This window comes from Castor canadensis, chromosome 15 (genome assembly GCF_047511655.1).
Source record: "Castor canadensis chromosome 15, mCasCan1.hap1v2, whole genome shotgun sequence".
NCBI classification, from domain to species: domain Eukaryota; kingdom Metazoa; phylum Chordata; class Mammalia; order Rodentia; family Castoridae; genus Castor; species Castor canadensis.
Window position 1 is genome coordinate 13116184 of NC_133400.1, and position 21051 is coordinate 13137234.

Sequence of the window (21051 nt, forward strand, 5' to 3'; positions counted from 1 at the left end):
TTTATATCCCCACTGGCAATATAGGAGGGTTCCAATTTCTCCACATCCTCACCAATACTTGTTATTTATCTATCTTTTTGATTATAGCCATCAAGTAGCTGGGAAGTGGCATCTCATTGTGGTTTTGATTTGCATTTCTCTAATGACTGATGATGTTGGTGTGTTTAAAGGCCACGTACATGTATATATCTTCTCTGGAGACATCTCTACTCAATTCTTTTGCTCATTTTTAACTTGAGTTGTCTTTTTACTGTTGACTTATAAGATTTCTTCATATAGGATACAAGTCTCTTATCAAGTGTGTGATTTACAAATATTTTCTCCCATTCTGTGGGTTGTTTCTGCACTTTCTCCCCACCCCCTCCCTTTTCATGGTGCTGAGGATCAAACTCAGGGCCTGTGTGTGCTAGGCAAGCACTGTACTACTAAGCTACATCCTTAGCCCGTCTCACCTTTGAAACAAGTATTATTATTACTTGCAGTGTTATAGGGCCTAGTACATGGTAGGCAAGTACTCCATCACTGAGCTATGCCTCCAGTCCCATAATCCTTTTTTTTTTCCCCAGCACTAGGGATTGAAATCAGGGCCTCACACTTGCCTACTACTTGAGCCACACCCAGACCTTTACCTTTTTTTTTTTTTTGGCAGCACTGGGGTTTGAATTCAGAGCCTCATGAAGTTTCTACCACTTGAACCATACCACCAGCTCTTTTTGCCTTGGTTATTTTTGATATGATCCTGGCATTTTTGCTCAGGCTTGCCTGGAACATGATCCTCCTACTTATGCTTTTAGCACAGCTAGAATGACAGGCACACACCACTATGCCCAGCTTTTTTCCATTGAGATGGGGTCTTGCTAACTTTTTGGCCTTGAACTGTGATCTTCCTGATCAGTTTCTGCCTTCCAAGTACCTGGGATTGCAAGCATACGCCACCACACTCAGCTTCAATTTGCTTTTTCAGATAGGGTCTTGTACTGTTTCACAGGCTGACCTCAGACTGGGATTCTCTTACCTCCACCTCCTGAGTAGCTGGGATTACAGATGCGCACCACTATACTTGGCTACGAAATTCCAAATTTTGATTATGTCCAACATACCATTTTTTCTTTGCCTGCTCATTCTTTTGGGATAGTGCAGGATGCAGAGTGCCCAACTGAGACACATAGGGCCATCAGTTTCTGAACTCTGTTTGGCCCAGGAGTCCTATGGCAGTCACAGTGCTCTCTCTGCACCAGGGAAGGGGCAACCAGGCACAAGGTAGGCAGGATGTGGGGTCTCTGTGGATCAAGCTTGATTGTAAGAGGGCATATGAGCTCTCAGAAGCATTGGCCCAATGTATGAAAGAAGAATGTGTTGAACTATGCCAAGCATTATGAGCAAGTCTAATAGAGGAGCCTTTAGGACCTATTAGATGCTGGTGGTCAGAGAGCAGCAGTGAAATGCTTCTCCCAAGAATTTTGTCTTTTGGGTTGCTCTTAGACCTGCCTTGTGTTTTCTTGTGGCCCTTATATGGATTGGCTGTGAACTAGAGAAGGTGTTCTATCAGCTGTGGATTATTCTATGAGGATTCCTTACCTCCAAACCCTGCCATCCTCTATCTTGAGGTCCTCCTAGACAGAGTCCTGGTGAACCGTGTTGGGGCAAGCTATGTGTGATGACTTGCAGTTCAAGGGCAAGCCTCATTTGCTTCCTGCTGTTTGAATTGCATTATTCTGGGTCCTTGCCCAGGACAGCCAGGCTGGGGAGGTTCTGAGTGACTCTGGAATGGCAAACAGTCTCTGCTCCTTGGCCCAGAGGTGCTGTCTACAGAATCAAGTGTCACATTCTTACAGATCGAGTTACCCCAGGTTCAGCTGGGGCTGATCTCAAAAGAGGTAGCTGCAGATACAGCTGTTGAGGCAGCCCTACCTCTCTATCCTCATCCTTAGGAGATAAATTCAGTGGTGGCCTGCCTCAGTTTCCTTATCTGTAAGTGGGCAGGAAGAACCTCCATTAAATGAGACAAAGCATACAACATACTGGGCCTGGCCTGCCACATAGTCTGTGTTCAATAAACAGGGGTGTTTTTATTAGCAAATGTCTCATATCCCAGAGTACTGCACGGGGAAGACTGCTCCCAAGCTGGCGATCCACAGACATTCACGATTCATTCTGAATGAATGTCTGGGAACTGGGTACTAGTCTGGAAGTGTCTGAGTGGGGAGACCTCAGGTCTGGGACAGATTCACAGTGCTCTGTTGGGATGTTGTAAGGAGGAAGAAAGGGTGTCAACTGTGACCCCCCTCACCAGCCTCACATCCAGAGAGGGATTTTCCTTTGTCCCTTCACCTGATCGACTAGTCAAAGATGGCAGGAAAGGTCTGGGGCTGCTCTGGACACAACTATGGTCTCTTCAGCCATAGCTCCCATTTGGGCCAAAAATGGACTTTCAGTGTCCAGGCTGCAGTGTGGCCCTTAGTGGAAGGAGGAAGGGGCATGGAAAGAAGCCCTGTCAAGTGATTCACGTTCTCACATCATCTAGGAAAGCTTCAATTTTTGCAGCTCCCACTGTCTACAAAGGCCAAAAATAACAAGAGGCCAGGCACTTGGGCCACATGCTTTTCCTGAGACTTGGATGACAAAAGGCTGAGGCATGGTGGGAGCATTGTGGGAGCCACCCAGAACCTGGTTTGCACCAAGGGCAGTCACCAGGGACAAGACTTCTGTCTCTAGGCTCCACCTGCTAGAAAGACCACTGACTCGAAAGAAACTGCCTCAGGACAGGGCTGGGAGTCCTTTTCCAGCAGGGAAGGCAGGGGTGGGGGGTCTGGACAAAGAGGGGAGCTGTCTCAATGCTCACTAGGAACAGGGTGAGGGCCTGTGAGCACTCTCTCCTCCTTAGTTTTCCCCTTTGCTCAGCTCGTCTATGACCTCAGCAGCCGTCAGTCCTTTCTGGCTTGAGACAGAACCTGAGAAAGGAGGTTCTCAGCCAGAGCTGCAGTTTGAGAGGAGGAGATGAGGTGAAGACAGAACAATCTTGCCCCATGAGTGTTACTACGGGGACAATGGACCTCTCCACTGCACTGATTTCCGCCTCACTGCAGCCTGCTCCTCCTAGGGGACAGCTTAAGCGCCTCCACCAGCCCTTTCCGCCCACCTCCAGGTCTTTAGTGACCCTGTTTCTCAGCAGGGCCCTGAGCTGAGTTCACATCTGAGGAGGGGCAGAGCTGCATCAGGGGCTCAGTGACCCGACTCTGGGTATGCCTGCCAATGCTGTGTCTAAGGATATGCTGCGAGGTTGCACCGGGATGGTATTGATGGCACAGGCTCATGGGCATCATTGAGATGGTGGGAACCAGCAGGCAGGGAAGGAAAGGGTAGGAACAACTTGGCAGTGTGTCTTGGGGGCCCTCTCTGAGGGGCCAAGGAGAGCAAGATTTCCATTTCCTTATCCTGTAGAATATAGGAGTGTGAGCTTCCTGACAGAGCAGGAAGCTCATGTGACTGGCCGGCTGCTCAGGGACAGACAGATGCTGTGGGGAGCCCTCTGTATACACAGCCAGGCTGGTGGGGTGGTGGCTAGGGAGTTAGCCCTGCAGATGTTGCTAAGTGAAACCTGATGTGGCGACATGAGAATCTGCAGCCCATCTCACAAACAACCATCCCTGGGATGTTTTGGATTGAATTTTGTGGCTATGACGTGAAGGAACCTCACATATCAGGATAAAAATAGCTTTGGCCTGAATACACGATGCGAGCTACAGTTCAACAGAACCAGATGCGAAAACATCAGCTGTCCAGCACAGGCTCAGCAAGGTCCCTGCTCCACTCCCTGCTGAAGTTGGAGACATGTGCCTAGACAGTCTACCTAGTAGGTATCAGAAGTTGTCACCTTGAGAATGAAGGGCAAGGGCCAGTGGCTGCTCAGAGTACTGCAGTTCAAGGTACCAGAGTAGATCCAAGCACTACTGCTGACAAGCAGGGCAGTGAAGGCAATAAGCCTTCCCAGAAGCTGGTTCTTCATGTGTGAACTATCATAGGAGTAAAGGGTGTAGCATGTGCTGGCATAGGAAATGTTTCAAGGAAGTGGCAGTATGACTGGAAAGCTGGTACAGGATCAAAGGGACTGGGCTGCAGAAGGGACAGCTTCCCCACAGAATCAAGTGGCTGGGAGAAAGGGAGGCCAAGCTGAGTTTTGAGAGGGCATGGCGTTTGCCTAACTGGCTGTGTGGACAAAAGATACAGCAGCCAACAGCACCTGGGGACCTGACCTGACCCGGAGATGAGTGCTTTCTTATCTATGGGCTAGCTCTGGTGAGGTCAGTAAGGACAGGAGAACAGGGTCTCACCCACATCCAGGAGGCATGCTAAGTGCTCAGCTCAGAATAAGAGGGAAGCTAAAGGGTTGCAGTGGGACCCAGAAGGGATTTGTAGCTGACTGGGCAGCAGTACGGCCGCACAGCCGTCTTCCAGTTCAGGAAAGGGCTGCTATTGCTCCAGAGGAGGGGCAGAATGGAGGATGGTGCTGGAGGGAGGGAGCTAGGGCTGCAGAGACCAATCAACAAGAAGGGGCCTGGCTTGCAGGCTAGGCAGCCAGTGCCCAAAGGGACAGCTTCCTGGGCAGTGCAGCTGGGAACTTCAGCTCATCATCCTTGGTGACTGTGCCCCACCTTTCTTCATTTAATGAGCTCCAAAAAAGGGTGCTGACCCTTTCTGGGTGCCTAATGCTGGGGATTAATTAATGTGGCCCCATGGCCTGAGATGGGGATGCAACAGCACGCAAGTAATCTGGTGATCCTGATAAAATGCAACTCTGAGAGGCTGGGGTAGCCACAATGTGTGCAATTCTGATGACTCTGGGTCACTGAAGAGCAACCTGCACCTCAAGCTGCAGGGGCCTAATAGGGTCACAGTCAGGAGCGTACACGGGTCACCTCCACAACCTACCCAGACAAGCAGGAGTGAGGGAGACAGACTCACAGAGGACAGGCCTCTAGAGCACTTGGGAGGTCCCATAATACACGGGTTGGAAGCCAAGGCCACTTCTCACAGCCCAGAGTGCTTATCTCAGCCCTGTCCATACGAGAGCTCCCAAAGTCCCCAACCACTCCACCACCCAGCAGGACACTTGCCCAAAGAGCAACAGGCAAGTCTTTCAGAGGCTGGGAGATGGTCTGCCATGGCTGGAACAAGTGGAGGGGCAGAAGGGCAGGAAATGAGATGCTGTGTGGCCTAAGGCCAGATGGGGGTCCCTGAAGCTACTGTGAAGAGAGGAAAGACTTCCCTAGGAACTGCTAGGCTAGGGCCATGAACTGGCACCCAGCCCAGCCTCCACTGTTCCAGAGCTGCAAGGGTGGGACTCCATTGCTCTTCTGAGTGTGGGGTTAGAGGCCAGGCTCCTGGGCCAGCAGCAATGCCTGTTGTGTGCAATCCATACTAGAAGGCACAACAGAGTGCTCCCCTCTCAGAGCTGTCACGAGGGGTCAGGGGCTCATTTCCCAGGCAAACCTTTCCAGTGAAATGCTTAGCATACTGAGAACAACATCAATGCTATCAGCCATTGTTATCATGTTACTGTTATTACAGGGGGAAATATCCCAGAGATGGTTTCTGGTTTTCAAGTTTCCTAGAACTTGTTTCTGTCTAGTGACATGAAGATACTGCTGACATTTGGCCACATGGGCCTGGGCTGCAAAGAATGAAATAGAATCAGTACATTTCATTTTTGCACAGTTTTAGAGCTAGAGGTGGAGACACCTTGGACCATGAGCTCCCACAGGGTATGCCACCATGAGTGGTTTTTAATCACACCTAAAATGGCCTCAAGGCAATCAGGTGAGCCAGAGAGGACTGGGGTTTCGGAGCAAACATCAGTCTGGAGGTGACCTTTAGGCCCAGACTGCCACCCTGCTTCTATGCTTGGCCACTGATCCTGAAGCTGTCTGAGTCTCCCCAGGCCTAGCTGCTCTTCCTCTGGCAGCAGAGCTATCCAGGTCTTGGAAGAACAAAGGGACTCATCCCTAGGGCCTCCTTAGTTCTATCCAACTTTCCATACAGGCTCAAGTTCAGGGTGGGTCTGCAGGCTTGGTTATTGTTGCTTTTTCCTGTTGCCTGGCAGGGTCTCTGCAGACCCCTTCTGAGTAGGGCCAAAGAAGGTACAGAAGGAGTTGAGCCCAGGAGACCAAAGGTGGGAGACAGAGATGTGGTGTCCCCTCTGAATTCTTTCAGAGCTGCCCATCTAGGTAGCTCCCCTCATTTGCCTCGGAAGTGGCTCTCTGCTGGTTAGGAATGAGAAAGAGTTCAGCTGGGAGAACCCAGATTTGGACTTCTGCACTAGAAGGAGAGATGTTCACGTTAGGCTAAGGGAGAGGAAAATCCCACGTGGACAACTCTGCTTCTAGGGCTCTGGGGACCCCTGCTGTGGTGTGTTTAGGTCAGCACAGCAGCCACCCAGGCATGCAATGGGTGCTTTCCTACCACTGCATGCGATCTGCACCATTTGAGTTTAAAGACTTAAGGTGTAGGTGGGGTCGTTTGCTTCCCTGAAGATGCCCTGACTTCATCTCTGCTAGGCTTCCTGCTCTTTTGTGTTCCAGAAAGATCCTTCATAGAGGGTGGGGCAAACTCCCTGATGGGACACAGCACTACAGTCTGCAGGTTCTCAGAGATGTGCTCTGGAGAACCAGAGGAAAGCAGAATTCAGATAGGAAGAGTAGCTGGCCCTGAAGCCTCTGTCCACATGCATGGACACATGGAAACAGACAGAATGAGTCTTGTGCAAGCCAGAGAAGCCCTCTGGGGAAGAGCAGCCAACAGAGGAATGAGTGTACATTTCTTGCATGTTTTCTGACCTAAACACCACCCCACACTTTCTTGGCGCCTGGTGTGGCCCTCTAAGGGTAGCTGGGACAGAAGAGGGGAAAGGGCACACTGGCTTCCTGCATTCTTTCATTATTGGTTGGAGCTTGACCTTTCAAAACCATGAATTTGTTTGTAAACTCTGATGCCAGCTGTGGACTTGCACATGAGAACACGCGTACATTTTCCTGGAGGTTCTCAGGCCTTGAAGCCCACACGTGGGGCTCATGGTGTTGTGCATTCTTAAAAGCAAGAAACATTACTGGCTGAAGGCATTTCCTTGGTGTTCTTTCCAGGACGGAATTTCTTCCCATCTGGCGTACTTTGTTGTTTTTCTATGAATTCCAAGTGCGACCCTGGCTGATGTGAGTCAGTCTGACAGCCTTGGCAGGCTGGGGCAAGTTTCAACCCCCTCAGTCTCATTAGCACCCCATCCTTCTTGGAAGGGCCAGGAACTGGGATTCAGAGTTCTTTGCCATGTGAGTCAGTCCCTTCAACTTTTCTCTGAGCAGCTGCAGTCACTTGATTTGCAGGGTCTTTGGGGACCTACTAGACTCTAAGTCTGGCCTAGACACCTATAGCAATTTCCTAGCCCATCCCTCTGTTGGTGGAAACCTGTGTTTCAGTTACCAACTTTTCTGTGCCCAGGAGGAAAAAACACTTTACAGATGAATATAGAAATCACAGGGGATCCCAGGAGAGGATCTAGGGTTCTGCACTGTTCTAGGCTGTGTTGTACATATAGCTTTCTTCTGCAGCCATGCTGAGAGTGGAGAAGATGATAGGGCAGGGTTAAGGGCTAATACAGGGCCCCTCAACCCTGCCCTCCCCTTCCTGTTATCCTCCCTCTCTAAGGAATAGTCTTTCCTTCCTCTCCCTGCCTCAGCGTAGCTCCCGCTCACAGCTCTGTGCCCATACAATCTCTAGCATCCCTACCATCTGTCCTAGAGACTTTAGGTTGACTCCTCATGTGCTGACCTGGGACACAGGGTGGAGAATGAACTCCTGTGCTAAGGGACAGGGGTGGGATCCCCGGCAGAGGTTCTGGGGCCAGAATGTGGGAGCTGCTTCCCTGACCATAGCCACTGACTACTCAAAGGAAAATGGGTTCCTGAGCAAGGAAACTATGATATATAGGGAAAGGGGAAATGCTGGTAAAGCATACAGAAAGGTGGCTTGCCACGGCTTTCCATGTCACGGTGAAGTGTCCTTAATACATGGGCCTTCTGCAATCTGACCTGGCACTTCCTGGGGTGTACTGAGGCCTGCAGGGCTCTGGCAACACCCTGAACTTCTTAGACTGGGCTTGGCTTCTGGGTCACACAGGGCTAAGGGGCTTTCACTGGGTGGGGCAGGTATTCTACAGACCTGGGACTAGTACAATGAGGCTGCAGAAAGGACGCTGCCACTGAAAGTTCCCGAGTCCATGTGATGCTTACAAGGACCTGGTGCTTGGAGGTCAGAGGGGCTCAATGGACAAAGACACCCAGGCAGACATGCAAGACTCACTGGGTACTTTCCTACCAACCTGTGTCCCTGGGCCTTTTCTAGGATCACTGACTCCTTACACACTGGCAGAATTCAGGATCATGTGGCTGGAGGGAGGCGGCATCTATCCGGGAAGGGAGAACCTAGGCAGCGCATGGCTCAGGGAGAGGAGCCACCTGCTGTCTGGAAGGAACCCGAAGGGTGAGTCCTAGGAATGCCTTGGCCAATTCCACTTCCAATGACAGCCTGGAAACAGCCTGTTAGAATTATCCTGTTTCCTGCCTGGGCTGCATGCCATGTTGAGAGTTATTCTGAGCTTTTCGCTGAGGAGGAAATGGCTGCTTTGTCTCTTTCCACCTGTGAGACCCAAGACTGAACCTGGCCTCCTGCCTGGGGAAACGCTGCCCAGGTAACAGACCATCAGCTGCCTCAGATGGTTTGTGTTTCCCGAGTGGCTCAAAAGCATCGAAGGTTCAGAATGATGAGGGAAAAGGGCTATGAGGGTCTCTTTGTGGGGCTGTTGAAGTGTAAACCAGGTGGCAGCAGGAGGGCGAGGTCTGACCAACCTTTCATGGTGACAGACCAAGGGTAGGAAATCCACTGACTCCTTACACACTGGCAGAACTCAGGCTCATGAATCACAGCCTAGAGTACCACCTGCCCCAGGACAGGCCCAGCACTAGCATTTCATAGGTTCCTGGGGCTAGAGTCCTCAAGGGAATACTTACTGGGAGGATTCAGCAAGCTGGCTCTGCCAGAGGTGGGAACCTGAAGCTCAGAGTGGCTGACCCGGAGGTCAGGGTCATCAGTTAGGCCTGGGTCATCTGTCTGGCCTGCGGGGGAGGAAGCAATTTCTGCCAACACCTCTAGATCCTTCAGGACGACCTGGGGAGACAAGCAGAGGAAGAGGGTCCCTATTACAAACTGAGCTGACCCGGTAGAGGTAAGCTCAGAGACAGAGACCTACCTGTAGGGGCTTGCCAGTTGTGACAGCCTCAAGAGCATAGCTATGAAGATATGGATTGAAGAGGCCACAGATGGCAATGTATGGGGGGATTGTGGAGGAAGGCTGCTGGAATATGAGGCTGGACAGATACTTTCCCATGAGCTCTCCTCTCTCGTCCCAAGCAGAGGTTGGAGAGGTCCCCAGGAGGAATGGGTCTCAGGTGCCAGTGTACCTTATGCACAGTGAGTACTTCAGGGCCACTGTGTGTGGGCTATGTGAGGGTCTAATGATGCCCCTGAGGCCAGTGCTCTATTGTATGTAGTGACTTCAGCCCTGCCTACTATGGCCACAGAACAGATGTTACTGCAGGTGTGACACTGGGCCACAGACTCCAAAAAGCCCTCCACATGTGGAGTATTGACTCTGGTCTCCAGGGCAAGGACTTCTAGACATGGCTGCTTCCAAAATGTTCCTACCCAGGGTTCAGTGGAGCCAGGCTTCTAAAACCTGACTATCTACATGTCAAGCTCTTCGAAGGAAGAGGAAGAATGGAGTGTGGGGACAGTCCAGAGTATGAGTACAAGTCATGCTGTCACAAAGCCCCCCAAAGATGCCCCTACAATCCAGAGTGCTCCTGTAGACTTGGGAGGTACACCATTTTCACCTGGCACCAAGAGCCAACAGGGTGGTAAAGTCTAAGCCCATCATTTCTCTCCTGCAGGAGGCAGTGGGGACAGGCCAGGGATGTGCCCTATTGGGAGGGACCTCACCATGGATGCATACATGTATGTCACCTCTCCCAGGGGTTGTTGAACATTCCTGAAACCTGCTCACAGGGAGCTAGCCCATTCCACTGCAGGTGCTGCTGGCTCTTTCTGCTCCCTGCTCATCTCTGCTCTGAAGAGGGTTGTGTGTGTTCTATCCACAGGACATCCCTGGGACTGTCCTTGGCATTGGGCACATATCCAGTGAACATAAGCTGACTGGATGGATATTATGCCTCTTTTTTGGCTACAATGGGCCCAGACCAAGAATCACCATGGAAATATGGCTTCAGCCCTGGACCAGCAGAAGTGACACAGAGCTTGATGGGTGAAACCCTGATAGGTCAGCTGGGTAGAATATGGTGAGTTCAAGGTCAAGATAAGACTGCTATAGGGCTCCTTTTGGGATGATGAAAATGTTCTGGAATTAGGTACTGGTGATGGCTGCAAAACCCTGTAAATAAAGACGCTCTTCAACTTATGATGGGGTTATATCCTGATAAACCCAATGTAACTGTAAAATAAGCCACTGTAATTGGAAAATATCATAATCAAAAATGTATTTGATTCACCTAACGTACTGAACATCATCGTTTAGCACTCATGCTGTAGAGTATGTTTCCCTTTTAGATGGCCAGGCTGACTGGGGGTGACCCAGCATCAAAGAGATTATGAAGTTAGTGGTACAGCCTGTAACCCTAGCACTCAGAGGCCGAGGCAAGAGGACTGCAAGTTTGAGGCTGGCCTGAGCTATACAGTACACAGTTGAGTTTGGCCTAGGCTATACAGTGAGACCCTGTCTGAAAAAAAGAACAAAAGAACAAAAAAGAAAGAGAGAGAGAGAGAGAGAGAGAGAGAGAGAGAGAGAGAGAGAGAGAGAGAAAGAAAGAGAAAAAGAGGCAGGGAGGCAGGCAGACTATACTGCATATCAACAGCCCAAGGGGAAAAAAATCAAAATTTGAAGTGCAGTTTCCAATGAACAAGTATCAGTTTTATACCACTCTAATAAAAAAAATCAAAGTTGAACCATAGTAAGCTGGAGAACATATGTATAACACAAACCAGTGAACTATATCCATAAAAGGGCTCATTTTATCTCAAAACCAAACAAATGGAAATATATGGCTTGCCTCTCCTTTAAGCTTGGAGGCACTTCTATCAATGTGGATAAAACAAGCCAGTGTCTCACTCTACACAGCCCAATTGTCACTTCACCTGGATGTCCTTCTGGCTAGCCCTACCACACCCTGCTTTGGCTCCCTTTGCCTGCTGGTCCATTCTACCTCTCAGTCTTCTCCAAAGTGCATCATGTGTTTTGTCTGTGATCTCACCAGCTGCACCCTGGCCACCTCCAGGTGGGCAATGGTATCACTCACACAGATGTCACCCTCAGTGCCCCTCCTTCCCTTGCAGGCCCTGACACATTCTCTAGGCCCTGCCTGAGCCCCTCCTCTGTTATCAGGGCTGTGCCGGGTGCTAGGCTGGAGTAAGTCAGAACTACCCCTGCCAAGAGCTGGTGGGCAGGCTGACTGGTAAACTGATCGCTAGCACACAAAGCCCTGGCAAGGAGCTGAACACTCACCTGCCCTTCCATGCATTGGAATATGGGATTTTACTTGCTCTTAGAACAAGAATAACAGGCCTTATTCAAGGCCTATGGGAAATGGATCTGTAGTGGCTGAAAACCGTGGCCACTATCAGATGGCAGGAGCAAGGGCTGAGCCTGTAGAGCCTGGGTAGGTCTAGGCCCAGGGCTGTTTGCATGGAGAGAAGAGCCTTCAACAGTGCGGGAAAGGGTGGAATGGGGAAGCAGACAGCATAGCAGTAATGTTTATCTCTCCAAGATGAGCAGACCCTACATACCTTCCTCTACAGGCTGAGCAGAGGCCATGCACCCCAATGCTGCATTTCCCAAACAAGTTGCTCCCCAAAGATCAGGGAGGGAAAATGAGACCAGGGACAGAGGGTAGTAGGAGAATGATTCACCCCAAATTAAACAGTGAGGCAAGAATCAAGCCAAGAGTTCTCAGAATATTAAACGGAGTTGCCAAAGGTATACTCCCATCCCTAGGTAGTCACCAAGAGAGTTGCAAACATGTCCACACAGAAATTTCTATATAAATGTTCACTGTAGCTGTATCCCTAAGAGCCAGACAGTGGAACAACTGAAAGGTCCATGTACTGAAAAAAAGGATAAACGATCCAACCCATGGGATATGATTTGGTTATAAAAAGGGATGCGGGTGGGGTGTACAGTGGCACATGCCTATAATCCCAGATACTTGGGAGGATCACAGCTACAGAGCAGCCCTGGCAAAAAGTTAGTGAGACTCCATCTCAACAAATAAGCTGAGTATGATGGCACATACCTGTGGTCTCAGCTACTTGAGAGGTATAGGTAGGAAGAATCATGGTTCAAGGCCAGCCCTGGGCAAAAACATGAGACCCTAACTGAAAAATAATTAAAGCAAAAAAGGGCTGAGGCCATGACTCAAGTAGCAGAGTACCTGCCCGGCAAGCACATGGCCTGAGCTCAAACCCCAGCACTGCCCCCCCCAAAAAAAAAGAAAAGAAAAAGAAAGAGAAAAAAGGAATTGCACACTGGCACATGCTACAATAGGAGGAACCTCACAAACATTTGTTAAGTGAAAGAAGCCAAACATATAAGGCCACAAACTGTGTGATGATTCCATTTATAGGAAATGTCCAGAATAGGCAAATCCAAGGCAGAAAGTAGATTAGTGGTTGCCAGTGAATAGGGGAGGGAGACCTGGGGAGTGACTGCTAATGGGTACAGGGTTTCTTACTGAGATAATGAAAAGGTTCTGAAATTAGATAGCAATGGTTGTACAACCTTGTGAAAATGAAAATATTTTTTAAAAACTACTGAGTTTTGGTATGTGAATTGTATGAAAAAACAAAAAGCCACATTCTCAAACTGGCACCCTAATTCCCAGTCTAGAAAGATGTGTAGGGAAATTGCTCTCGTTCTGCATATAGCCTGAGGTGGGCATGCTGCACAACTTTCCACCTGATCCAGACTTAAGAGGAAAGATGAGAGGGCTCCAGAAGGCCACACTTCTCTCTTTTTAGCCCTGTGTATCTGTGGGCCCTGCTGTGCACACCTGCACTGACTGCCACTCTCAGGTCTGTCTGCAGGTGGACAGAGGTACACAGCCTCTGGGCAGCAAACCATGGTGGTCAAACACACCCAGTGGGGAAACTGTGAGCCAGCCAGGTTAACTGGGCTGAGCCAGGCTAGCCGTCACAAGATTCCTGACACCAGGACAGGCACATTGACCTGCTAGGGATTTGGTGGGTACCTGGTAAGAACCAGCAGCCATGTCTACCCTGAGTGGCTCCAGAGCCAGGCTGCAAAGGATGGGAGGTCAGGGAGGAAGCTGTCCTTGTTCCTGGCCAGAATTAATACCCTCATTTGTTATCAGCATCACCTTATGTACTACACAGGAGAAATCTGAGGCTTGGATAGTCACCACTCAGGATAACAGTGAGTCCACTTCATACCCAGCTCTGATCCCCAAACCTGAGGCTATCAATAACACTACTCAGGGGTTTGTGGCCAGATAGTCATGACTTCTGACCCTGACACTCAGCTGCCTGAACCTGGGACCAGTTAACTCTATCCTTCTCTTCCCAGCATCTGTGGAGCAGGTACTGTGGGCCAGTTCTGTCCTGGCTGTAGAGATGCGAAGCCTAACAGGCCAGGCTCTGCCTTTGATAAGTCACAGGCTCATGGGGACATGGGAGTAAACATTAACTGACAATATAAGCTCTGGCATTGGGAGCGGGCAACTCGGCCTGAGGAGAGTTGGGAGCCTTTGGGTGCCGCTGAGCATCAATTTGCAAAGGTAATAGAGGAAAGGGGAGAAAGGCATTCAAAGCATCTTCTAACTAGCATAAGCCACTCATAGATGCAGGGAACAATGTAGCACACTCCAGGAAACTAAGCTCGTGGTCTAGCTCCAGAGTAGGGTGTGAGGCTAGAGTGGAGGATATGGGGCAGACTGTCATGAACTATGACCAGACAAAGGAGTATGGACTTCATTATGCAGGTAATAGGGAGTCTCAGCTTCCCCATAATGTGCAAATGTCCTGAAGACTATAGGAGACACACCTGGCCCTTTGTGTCTGAGGATTCAACCAATCATGGATTGAAAATATTAGGGGAAAAAAAGGTATTTGTATTAAACATGTATAGATGTTTTTCTTGTCATTATTTCTTAAACAATACAGTATAACAACTACTGACATTGAATTAGGTATCATAGGTAATCTAGAGATGATTTAAAATATATGGGGTGGTGTATGTAGGTTATATGCAAAGCTATGCCATTTTATGTAAGGAATTTGAACATCTTTAGATTCTGGCATCCATGGGGTCCTGGAACCAAACCCCTATGGATACTTATGTGCAAAACAAAAAAGCAGGAAACACAGAAAGCAGGCACAAAGACAGGCTGACTTACCCTGTCACATAGTCAAGCCGTTCAGTGGCCCTGGCTTGGGGAAGAGCAGGGACAGCAGTGCCCAGATGGAGGGCTTCAGAAGAGAATGTGCATCACCCATCTCTACCACTGTCTCCCGCAAGACTGGAGAGTGCAGCTAGCAAAGCTACGTATTTTACATTTTGAATTTCCTTATTTTAGAAAGTTTGACACCAAATGGCAAATGAATGCAAATTATACTTCAATTGAACAATTAAAGCTGGAAATGTTGTCTACAGGTTCCTTGGTGATCCAGCTACTCCTCCTGTGCTTACATATCAAATGATTTGTCTCCGTCCCCAGTGGCTGGCAAAAAGCCCACAGCCCTGCCTGGGGCAATATCACATGTACTTGTGCAGGTATGTGAACACACATAGAGCACCCTTCCTTTCCCTTAAATAAGACAGGAATCTGAACAACGTCAGCATTCCCTCAGTTTCCTAGAGGCGAGGAGGGGAAGGGGCTGCCTGATAGAGCACAAGGTGCTGCTTAAGGTGGGCAGTGGGGAGTGACTAGGGAGCCACTCTACAGCTATGTATTGGTTCTTGGACATCCAATTTAGTACCCATCAAGTCCAGTTGCTGGTTCTCTCCCACATGACCCACAAACCTGATATGGACTTTGAGGCTTTGAAGCCAGGGCAGAAAGAGAGCCATGGCAGAGGAAGGGCTTATAAACAGGGGTGGAATTTCATGATAAAAGCGCTAAGAGAACTAGGAATAGAAGGAAAGTACCTCAACATCATAAAAGCTATATATGACAAACCTACAGCCAGCATTATACTTAACAGAGAAAAAATGAAACCATTCCCTCTAAAATCAGGAACTAGACAAGGATGCCCACTATCTCCACTCCTATTCAACATAGTACTGGAATTCCTAGCCAGAGCAATTAGGCAAGAAGAAGGAATAAAAGGAATACAAAAATAGATAAAGAAACTGTCAAAATATCCCTATTTGCAGATGACATGATCTTATACCTTAAAGACCCAAAAACTCTACTCAAAAGCTCCTAGACACCATCAACAGCTATAGCAAGGTAGCAGGATATAAAATCAACATAGAAAAATCATTAGCATTTCTATACACTAATAATGAACAAACTGAGAAAGAATATATGAAAACAATTTCATTTACAATAGCCTCAAAAAAAATCAAATACCTAGGTGTAAACCTAACAAAGGATGTGAACGACCTCTACAAGGAAAATTATAAACTTCTGAAGAAAGAGATTGAGGAAGACTATTGAAAGTGGAGAGATGTCCCATGCTCATGGATTGGTAGAATCAACATAGTAAAAATGTCGATACTCCCCAAAGTAATCTACATGTTTAATGCAATTCCCATCAAAATTCCAATGACATTCATTAAAGAGATTGAAAAATCTACCGTTAAATTTATATGCAAACACAGAGGCCACAAATAGCCAAGAAAATACTCAGACAAAAGAACAATGCAGGAGGTATCACAATACCTGACTTCAAACTATATTACAAAGCAATAACAAGAAAAACAGCATGGTACTGGCACAAAAACAGACATGAAGACCAGTGGAACAGAACAGAGGACCCAGATATGAAGCCACACAACTATAACCAACTTGTCTTTGACAAAGGAGCTAAAAATATGCGATGGAGAAATAGCAGCCTCTTCAACAAAAACTGCTGGGAAAACTGGTTAGCAGTCTGCAAAAAACTGAAACTAGATCCATGTATATCACCCTATAACAATATTAACTCAAAATGGATCAAGGATCTTAATATCAGACCACAAACTCTAAAGTTGATATAGGAAAGAGTAGGAAATACTCTGGAATTAATAGGTATAGGTAAGAATTTTCTCAATGGAACCCCAGCAGCACAGCAACTAAGAGATAGCATAGATAAATGGGACTTCATAAAACTAAAAGCTCAACAAAAGAAATGGTCTCTAAACTGAAGAGAACACCCACAGAGTGGGAGAAAATATTTGCCAGGTACACATCAGACAAAGGACTGATAACCAGAGTATATAGGGAACTTAAAAAACTAAATTCTCCCAAAACTAATGAGCCAATAAAGAAATGGGCATGGGCAAGTGAACTAAACAGAACTTTCTCAAAAGAGGAAATTCAAATGGCCAAAAAAACACATGAAAAAAGCTCACCATCTCTAGCAATAAAGGAAATGCAAATTAAAACCACACTAAGATTCCACCTCACCCCTGTTAGAATAGCCATCATTAGCAACACCACTACCAACAGGTGTTGGCGAGGATGTGGGGAAAAAGGAACCCTCTTACACTGCTGGGGGAAATGTAAACTAGTACAACCACTCTGGAAAAAAATTTGGAGGCTACTTAAAAAAGCTAAACATTGATCTACCATATGATCCAGCAATACCACTCTTGGGGATATACCCAAAAGACTGTGACACAGGTTACTCCAGAGGCACCTGCACACCCATGTTTATTGCAGCACTATTCACAATAGCCAAGTTATGGAAATAGCCAAGATGCCCCACTATTGATGAATGGATCAAGAAAATGTGGTATCTATACACAAAGGAATTTTATGCAGCCATGAAGAAGAACAAAATGTTATCATTTGCAGGTAAATGGATGGAATTGGAGAACATCATTCTGAGTGAGGTTAGCCTGGCCCAAAAGACCGAAAATCGTATGTTCTCCCTCATATGCAGACATTAGCTCAAGGGCAAACACAACAAGGGGATGGGACTTTGATCACATGATAAAGTGAGAGCACACAAGGGAGATATGAGGATAGGTAAGACACCTAAAAAACTAGATAGCATTTGTTGCCTTCAACGCAGAGAAACTAAAGCAGATACTTTAAAGCAATTGAGGCCAATAGGAGAAGGGGACCAGAAACTAGAGAAAAGGTTAGATCAAAAAGAATTAACCTAGAAGGTAACACACACGCACAGGAAATCAATGTGAGTCAACTCCCTGTATAGCTATCCTTATCTCAACTAGCAAAAACTTTTGGTCCTTCCTATTATTGGTTATATTCTCTCTTCAACAAAATTAGAGAAAAGGGCAAAATAGTTTCTGCCGGGTAGGGAGGGGATGGGGGGGAAGGGAGGGAGTGGGGGGGTTAAGGAGGGGGTGGGGGAAGGGGGGAGAGATGACCCAAGCATTGTATGCACATATGAATAAAACAACAACAACAACAACAACAACAACAAAAAACAGGGGTGAAGCCTCCTCCCTTCCGGTTGGACATGGTCTTGAGTCTCTGTGTGCAGGCCAGGGTGCTCTACCCATCCAGAGACCTGCAATCTTTGGCGTGTGGATAGGAAGCTCTGGGACAAGGACCAAGTGATCCCAGTGGCCTTGCTTACTGAGCACCCCACTTGAAGCCAGGAGAAAAGGCCCAGAGCTACAGACATGCTGCAGCCAGTCCTGCATCGCCTCTAGAAAAACAGATCCTGTTCCTTCCAGTGAGCAGGCTGGCTGGGCCCATGCCTGTGGCTGGCCTGGAGTCCTGGCTCTGAGGGTGCGGAATGGCTTAAAGAAAGCAGGAAGCCACACCAATTAGTATGCACTACACAGCGTTTTTGCAAAATGAATATAAAACACTTGTGCTTTCTTTTTGTGTGAGAGAAAAGGGGGGAAAAGAGGGAGGGAGGTTACAGGAAAGCAATATTCTGTAGGAGCAGGAGTGCCTGCTGTTACCATAGCAGCAGGTGGGGGTAGGGAGGGCCCATCAGTTGGTCTCTGGTTCTAGAATGAAATGGGCAGGCCTTGACTCCTCACAGGAGTGCAAGGGTCAAAGTTGGGGGCAAATGGGTACAGATAGCCTCTGATAAAGCAGCTCTGAGGGGAGGCTTCAGGGGTAAGGGCAAGGGGCTTTTTACCTCCCATGGGGTGGGCAGCAAAAAGGAGCAAGCCAGGGGTTCCAGGGAAAGTTTCCTTTCTTAGAGAGAACTTTATCCCAGTAACAGGCATTTTATCATATTGGGGGATGGTCCACATCTAGGTGGGGGCACTGATCTGTCACCTTCATGTATTTCAGCAGCCAAGGGAAGCTCTTGGGGATGGTGCTATTTCTTTTTCCCTCTTTCATTTTTCATTTCCATTCAGCATCAACTATCCCAACACCTGTCCACAGCCCAGCCCTGGAAAGCACGTGGGACTGTAAGGGCTGCCCTTCTCACTCTCTGCCCAAGGTGCTGCGGCTGTTACTCTGCCATCCTGGCCACAGTTGGAGACTGGAGATCTGTCTGCAAGGCCATGTCCCTAGGCAGGGAAGCCCATCCTTGCCTCCTACAAAGCCTCCTGGACCAGAAGGGTCAGGTGAGACACTCAGAAGATGTTGACCTGCAGTGTATAGGCAGGAAGTAAAGATGGATAGCTTTGAATAGCTTCTGCCATGGGGACGGAGGGAGAAGCCTCCACTGTAGTGTACTCACAGAACTTTAAGAAACATTTAGGAAGCTTTGGGTTTGCATAGACCACTGTCAGATGATGAGGCCCTCCATGTCAACTGGCTCAGCATCCCAGCTACAGTGGTGAGAACCTGCCTTCTGTTAATATAAAAACCCTAAGCTGAGCTCTCTCCAGTCCTGGCTGGGAGGAAGCTATAAGAACGTTCCCAAAGGACACAGTAATGGTAAGAGGTGAATTCAGCTCCAGTCCCTGGAAACAGCACTCTGGCTGGTGCAGGCCACTGCCAAGTGCTATCTGATGCCTTTGTCCAAAGCAGTTGGGTCGAAGGGCCTTGCCTGGGATCTAGATCAGGTCAGGCTGTTTCTTATGCTACCAAGAAAAGCTCGGTGCAGAAGCACCAAGGCCAGGTTTTCAGGGCTCTCTGCTTCCTCCCACACAGACCCTGGCTCCTTCCTTCACAAGGGTATAGCCCAGCAGATCAGGCCCCTTTAATCCCTGACCACATATGGCTCCTGCTGCCCAGAGACTTGGGGAACCAGTCAGAGAATTCACCCTAAGAAGCCAGGCTGAAAAGCCAAAAACAGTGGAAAAGGCACCCACACCAGATGGCACCAGGGCAGAGGCCTCCTCCCTGGACACAAAGTAAACACAAGCTGCAGAAAGCAGCAATTGGGCAGGCATTCTGAGAAGACTGCGGTCTATACTGAGGACATAGCAAGCCTGCCTTCTGCCGCAAGGAAGGGAAGCACTGCCCAAAAGAACATCCAGTTTTGGGGACAGGCAAGAAGGACTGCCCAGGTTCAGACTTAACTGTATTTCCCATTCAGAAGACCACTCTGAGGAAAACCTTTTTGGGTCTTAACTTAAAAATATACACATCTGTATCTCAGTGTTGCCGACTTAGCACAAAGCCCTGGGAGTATAGGACAGCTTTTTTTTTTTTTAAAGTGGACTTTGGAAAGCTTTCCTTAAGTGTCTAGTCCTGTGTGGTCTGTGCAAAAGGCCAGCACCTAATGCTACTGTCAGTCCCATTGATTACTAGTGGAACAGTGTGGATTCTGGCAGCTGTCTTTCCTGGGGTACAAGAGAAAAGAAAAGAAAGGCCAGCCTGGGGTAGGATGGCTTGGACATCAGATCCGTGACCTCTTCTTCTTGCTCACCCTCCAGGATCTCCTTCCTGCTGTCCCTTAGCCATTGCTCATTTGTGCAATCCTGAGCCCCTGACCAGGAGGATAGACTCTCAGGGCTATAAATTCTCCCACAAGCTGGGTAGGGAACTCAGTGCATCAGGAGAGCAGTGTATACTCAGACCTCTTAGAGCTTGGTTACCAAGAGATGGAGCCCAGGGGCTGCAGCAACCAGGAGAGGGGCTCCTGCCTACCTCCAGGACTCTGCTTAGTCCCAGCTTACTTTCAAGTTTCACATACCCCTGAGGCAGGCTCTTCCCTAAGACAGGGAAAGGCTATGATATGTGGGGCAGGCCTGAGTTGGGATCACCTCACTTTCTGGCCAAACTCCCATTTTTTCACCGTCTTATATTTTCAAGCACCTACCATGGACTGGTAGAGCCTGTGCTTAAACTGCCATCATAAAGATTGATAAGGACTAGGAGTGGGTCTAAGGGGACAGGGTGGGTATAAAGACAAGGGTCTTGGCCCAGCCTTGATATGCAGGAGAGAGAGAGAGAGAGAGAGAGAGAGAGAGAGAGAGAGAGAGAGAGAGAGAGAGAGAGAGAGAGAGAGAGAGAAAACAAGAATGAATGTATGTGTGTATGTATGTGTGTGTTATAAATGAGGCTTCATGGGGCATCTATGTGGAGATCTTGACCAAATTCCTAAACTTCTCTGGGCCTCAATCTCCTCTTAGGTGAAAAGGGGAAAATCCACAGCCCTTTTATGAGGGTTGTTGTGAAGATGGAGGAGGACTGTGTTCACAGGGTGTTGTGGTAGCTCTTTTTGTTAGTGGTGGGGGTTGGTCTCTGCCTGGCTGATGAGTTAAAAGAGTTGCCACTGAAATTCAGCTGCTTCAGTTTGTTTGTTTATTTAGTTTTGCACTGCATTGGGGATTGAACTCACGGTATCATACTTAGCAAATGATCTACCACTTGGGCCAAATTCCTA

General features: G+C 48.2%; 1 protein-coding gene across 4 annotated transcripts in view; it reads right to left on the reverse strand.

Moving 5' to 3' along the window:
• The window catches only part of Vac14 (VAC14 component of PIKFYVE complex), a 109293-nt gene that overhangs the window by 42988 nt on the left and 45254 nt on the right, over positions 1-21051 (reverse strand). For all 4 annotated transcript variants that reach the window (XM_020181692.2, XM_074055705.1, XM_074055706.1 and 1 more), the window contains one exon: positions 9057-9213. In XM_020181692.2, coding sequence (XP_020037281.2) covers positions 9057-9213 — 157 coding nt within the window. The remainder of the gene's footprint in view (positions 1-9056; positions 9214-21051) is intronic.